Here is a 5762-nt window from a genome sequence, read left to right as displayed (position 1 = left end):
CATGATGCACATGTCTACCACCAGTCAAGCCTGTCTCGCCTTGTTTCGGGGCCCACATTCAGGCACCCAACCACCCTGATAAGCGGCGTTGCTGTGCCCCCACTGATACTTTGTGATCAAGCATTTCCCCTCACGCCGAACCTTATTAAGCCATTTGCGAGCACAAGCAGCTCTGAAGAGCAAAAGGATTTCAACTATCAGCTATCAAAATCTCGCAGAATAGTAGAAAATGCATTTGGGCGGCTTAAAGCCCGTTTATAATGAAGGTTTATAATGAAGAGAATGGAATGTGACATCAGCAATGTCCCGCTTATAATAAGGGCATGCTGTGTACTGAATAATATTTGCGAACACTTTGGTGATGCTGTATCGCCGCAGTGGATCGGTGAGGCGCAGCTGTACGACACAATATTTCAGCAGCCAACACACACTACGGATGCACTCATCGCAACTGGAAAAAAACATTCGAGCTGCAGTTGCCATGCACTTTCACCAACAGATGGACCACTAGCCAAGCCAAGAAGTCGAAAAGTGAAATTATTTATTAAAATACTGGGACAGCAGGTCTGCCAGCTTTTCTTGCGCATTCACTTGACGCTCCCGCAGAGCTTGGTCAACTTTAGTTGCCTCTTGCAATGTTGCAATCAGCTTATTTTGCTGTTCCAGCAAGTTATTCCGGAAGTTCTCAGTGGCACTCTGCCTCTTCCGCTTTTGTGGGAGGCGCTGTTGTGTGGTAGATGCAGGCCCTTGGCTATCGCTTGCGTTTTCCACTGCGTCTGCCACCTCCTCTCCAGACGTATTTCCATTGGAACGTTCCATGCTGGAAATTATCTGGAATGAATAAAGATATTTGTTGTTTATGCCATGCACCTACACATCAAGTGGCTGTTTTCAGTGGTATTTCCTTACACACGAGTGCAAAGCCACAATGGTCATCTGCCACACAAAACAACCTTGTTGTGAATATGACAAGCAAAGTATTTCGTGTATTAGGTGGGGTATTCCAGTTTTCCTAATTCTTTAGGAAACTTTTTTTGGGGGAAGTCATTCAGGTCCTCGTAAAAAAGTGGCAAATCTAGATTTCGGGTCTTATTTTCTATAAACAGGTTAACTTAGCACGTATATTAGCACTTACCATTTCGACAGTTTCATCTCGAGAGCAAGGGCTCTCCTGAATGAGGGAGCGATCATTCGCCGGCACGGCACCCAAGATCCTGTGTACTTCAGAATAGAACGGCCAGGGAGACGGCGAGGACCCTGTCGTCCTTTCCCGCGACTCTTTTCTGGAAACACAGAAAGCGACGACAAAAAATTAAGAAAACTGAAATACTAGACAAGCAGTACAAGCTAAACTAGTTTACAAATGCTTGTTATATGCCATGACATGTGGACATGACTGTATATGCAACATTACATGCTCATTTGATATGCTTGTTTACGATTCATTATCTTTAGTTTTTTTAGAAATGGCGACTCAAGATTTGGGTACCTAAACTGCATTGAGTTTTCATAAGTGGCGCGACAACATTAATGTTCAGATATACTTTGCCACCATGGTGTAAAAAAAAAAAAAAAAAAAGACGGCGAAAATTACTTGAAAGGACGAAAAACATGCGCACATATGCAACGAAAGGATAGTTTAGTGTGCAAAAGAAGTTTAAAAATTTACCGTTTCATTTTGGTAAAATTTAAAGGCAAAATCTGGTTAAACGCCTTTAAAGCAAAGCCACAGAAACTAGCTGCGATTATTAAGCATGCTGATGTGCCATATTTGTTGATTCTGCTCATGGAAAATGGAACTCAGAAGAATTATGCATAAATGCAAAGCATTCTCAAGCTGTTTTATATATCCAACATGGCATTATTTGAGAGCACAAGACGAAACCGAGCCTGTGTGTCCGCTAGAGGTGCGCTGTGCAGAAGCCCCGAGTTTGGCGCCGTGTGCGTGTCGGTCTTGTCCCTGTTCATTTCGTGCTGTGCGTGTTTAGTGACCAACACGCCCGCCCGAGCTATGAAAAACGCCGCACGGCGCGTCCCCGCAAATAACATAAAAGAGCTCCGCACGCTCGTATTGCGATGTTCAATTATTAATGCATATCTCCGAGTACCGCCAAACTAGGGCTTTCCTGCGCCTCTCTTTTCTCGTTCTCTGCTTAGTGCACGTTGCTTACGTGTATCTCTGGGTCAGGTTGTCGATCTTGGTCTGCACCTGCCGGCGAGTTCTCTTGATGCCGCTCTGCGCAAGAGCTGCCACAATGGCGTCGTACACTTTGGCGTTATGTTCCTCCCCTCGGAGTTGCGGGAGGTGGTCCTCCCACAGCCGGATCAGGACCCACGTCTCCGCCTCCGTCCACGTTGACCGTGGCTGCGAAGTGTTGCTGCCGCTGTGAAGCCCCGATGCCGGTGCGAGCGAAGCAGAGGACGAGGCGCCGGGATCGTTCATAGCGGAGTTTCTCCGTACAACACGTGCGGCTCGCGCGCGGATAAACAAACGAAAATGGACACGTGCGGCTCGCGCGCGGATAAACAAACGAAATGGCGGAACGACACTTTCCCATGCGGGATGGCGATGCATGGTGTGGTTTTCTTCGCAGCTGTAGCTATCTGGGAACGAGAGTACTCCGTCCAGCCGTAATGGTCATTTCCAACTCCCTTCGCGAAAAGGTCCATTAAATTCCCTTGGCGAAAGAGAGACCGTGTGACACCGAGCGCATCTCCTTCGAGATAAAGACGACGGAGTTCAAAGGAGTTCGCGGGTGCCCGTGTGACAGGGGTATTAGCAGGATAGACCCGTACTTCCCGCAGTCGTGCCCCAAATGCGGAGCCGACTCATGCTCTTTCGATCACATGCTCTGGCTGTGCCCAGCCATAGAAAACTCTATACTTGCCACAAAGGAACAGCGGGAGGAGTTCCTAAGAAGCGACCACCACCACATCCAACTCCAGGCAGTCCAGAGGGCCCACGACATTGCAACGGGATTTCGCCTCCCGGTGCCATCGTGGGCGGAGCCACCGACTTGACCTGAGGGAGCCTGCGGCTCCCCCTGGCCAGTTTCTCAGGACCAATAAAAGTTCTTGTCACTGTCACGGTCATCACCACCCCTACACCACAATATTCTTCCAGCACATTTTCTTTTATTTAAACTATAACGGTACAAAAATTTTGAGTATACTTTGCAATATAAGGCAGGGACACACTATAGTAACAATGCATGTAATGCTGCTAGACAGGCCACTCAGTCGCTCAATACTTGATTCATGTTAGCAGCGCAAAGTGAAACGGCGCACGAAGAGAAGATGCTCTTCGTGTCGAGTTTGGTTTTGCTCATTTAAACGTAAATCAAAGATGAGGCTTAATTTTTATCACAGGATTAGCGTGAAATAACTTTTAGCCCGATTATCTGGCGAGAACTTCTACAAGGCAAGGACATTTGGACTCTTGTTTTCCCGCATAATGTACGTCACATTTGATGTCGTACTTCTCTTGAGGGGTAAAGGTGCCTCAGCTCCAAGTTGTCTGGTGAAGCCCGGAGATGTGAGGGCTCCAAAAAAAGCTAGGAGAAGTCTGCGGAAAACACGTGCTTCTTTAACGTGCTCTTTCACAATGATCCAGAAAAACTGGCTTTCGAAGCTTCTACATGTCTTGCCTAGTCGGGCAAGAGCCCGACTAGGCAGACATGTAGACATCTGCCTTCAAGAGGTCGGGAACCAGCCGATCAAGCTACGGGGTTACTACGTAATTAAACACGTGGGATCACCAAAGGTTGCGGTTTTAGTTCACAAAACGGTGACGGCCGTGGGACAACATTATCAACATCATGACATTAATCACTTGCTAGTAGAAGTCCTCCCGCAGAAGAGGGATAGACGTAGCACTTTCATTTTGAATTTGTACAGTCCGCCGAGGGCTCAAAAGGACGACTTCCGCTACATCATTCACCACAGCGTGAGAGCCGCTGGCAGCAACCAGCTGGTAGTGGTGGGAGATATGAACGCTAGACACACGGCTTGGGGCTACCAACAAGACACGCAGAAGGGGAGGTCGCTCATCGATGCGGTTGACCAAACGGGCCTCGAATTGATAACCAACCTCCTCCAACCAACCCGAGTAGGCAACAGCGTTAGTCGGGACACGTTTCCGGACCTGTCATTTGTCAAAAACGTAAGGGAATACTCATGGACGCACCTGGGCGAAACACTGGGCAGCGATCACTACATCCTCAGCATCTCGGTGTCCACCCCGAAACTCAAGAGAACAATTGGAGAAATTAGGCTCACGGACTGATAGGCCTACAGGCAGTGCTCTGCACCCGAAAGCGGCATAACGGACATAGCGGAATGGATGCAGCACCTCGGCGACGCCCACATCCAAGCCACCAAAACCATCCAGCGCACGGTCGAGACGCCCGAAGTCGACCGCCGGCTCTTACAGCTGTGGGAAGCCCGTGAGGGCCTCCTCAAATGGTGGAAGCGACAGCGGTTAAACCGGAAACTCCGTCTACGAATCGCGCATATAACAGAAGAAGCCAGAGATTATGCTACCGAGCTGACGCGTTAAAATTGGGTCTAGTTTTGCGCCTCGCTCAAGGGTACCCTGAGCACGGCGAAGACGTGGGCCATCCTGCGTTGCCTGATCGAGCCCGACAAGGCCAAATCGACAACCAGTCGGACGCTTCAAGAAATCGCTCACAAGTTCCCCGGGAATGACCAGAGTCTGATTGACACCCTAAAAACCAGATACCTGGGTAGCGACCCCATATGACCCTGCCTCCTAAAATACGAAGGGGAACCAAGACCAGAACTGGACGCTCCGATCACGGAGGAAGAGGTGTATGCCGCGGCACGAGCCTCACAGCGCAACACTGCTCCCAGGGCCGACAAAATCACCAATGCCATGATTAGAAACCTGAGCCCGAAGCACATCCGGGACTTCACCGAATACCTAAACGAGGAACTCTGGAGCAAAGGCCACGTACCGAACGAGTGGAAACACGCGGAAGTCGTGACCATTCCCAAACCAGGCAAGAAGCCCGCGATCGACGCCCTACGTCCCATCTAGCTGACATCGTGCCTCGGCAAGCTGTACGAGAGGGTCATCGGAGCCCGCCTCCAACAGTACATAGAGGACGGTGACCTCTTCCCGCACACCATGCTTGGCTTCAGGCCGGGACTATCTGCGCAAGATGCTTTCCTAATCCTGTGGGAAGAAGTTCTCAAGGGCATCCCGAAGGGAGGAGAACACCTCCTGCTCGCACTCAACCTGAAAGGGGCCTTCGATAACATCTCTCACGAGGCCATTCTCAAGGGACTGAACGACATCAGCTGCGGAGAGCGCATCTTAATTACGCCAAATCGTTCCTGACGGGCCGGACGGCAACCATCGGAATAGGCCAGACTCGATCGGATACGATCGACGTGCGAACAAAGGAACGCCGCAAGGGGCGATAGTGTCCCCGATTCTCTTCAACATCGCGATGCTAGCACTGACCAAAGAGCTGCGGAAGATCCCAGACCTAGGTTACGCCTTATACGCAGACGACATCACGCTCTGGGCCACCAAGGGCTCCCTCGCGCAAAAGGAGGCGACCCTTCAGGAGGCCGCGACGGCCGTGGAGAGATTTGCGGCAGCCAGCGGGATGCGTTGCGCGCCCGACAAGTCCGAGGTGATCCGCGTGCATGGAGGAGGAATCTACAAGTCACCCGGCCCTATCGAACTCTATCTAGAGCACCACAAGATCACGGAAAGCAAAAAGACTAGGATA

The 5762-nt window shown here is 50.3% G+C and overlaps 1 protein-coding gene across 1 annotated transcript; it reads right to left on the bottom strand.

Annotated features, from left to right (window-relative positions):
- Nucleotides 1–537: 537 nt before the first annotated feature.
- LOC125943438 (myb/SANT-like DNA-binding domain-containing protein 1) lies at nt 538–2543 on the bottom strand. The gene is made up of 3 exons (XM_049662754.1): nt 2172–2543; nt 1136–1283; nt 538–831 (listed from the first exon to the last, which is right to left on the bottom strand). The coding sequence occupies exons 1-3, from the start codon at nt 2441–2443 to the stop codon at nt 538–540; spliced, it is 714 nt and encodes a 237-aa protein (XP_049518711.1). The 5' UTR covers nt 2444–2543.
- Nucleotides 2544–5762: the final 3219 nt, after the last annotated feature.

Source organism: Dermacentor silvarum, chromosome 2 (genome assembly GCF_013339745.2).
Source record: "Dermacentor silvarum isolate Dsil-2018 chromosome 2, BIME_Dsil_1.4, whole genome shotgun sequence".
Lineage (NCBI taxonomy): Eukaryota > Metazoa > Arthropoda > Arachnida > Ixodida > Ixodidae > Dermacentor > Dermacentor silvarum.
Note: the sequence above shows the minus strand (reverse complement) of the source record. Positions and strands in the feature narration are given on the sequence as shown.

Coding starts and splice junctions, on each gene's coding strand:
- LOC125943438 (XM_049662754.1), bottom strand. CDS start 2,443: ATGAACGATCCCGGCGCCTCGTCCTCTGCTTCGCTCGCACCGGCATCG. Junction 1,284..2,171: donor AACCTGACCCAGAGATACAC/GTAAGCAACGTG, acceptor CTGTGTTTCCAG/AAAAGAGTCGCGGGAAAGGA. Junction 832..1,135: donor GAGATGAAACTGTCGAAATG/GTAAGTGCTAAT, acceptor TATTCATTCCAG/ATAATTTCCAGCATGGAACG.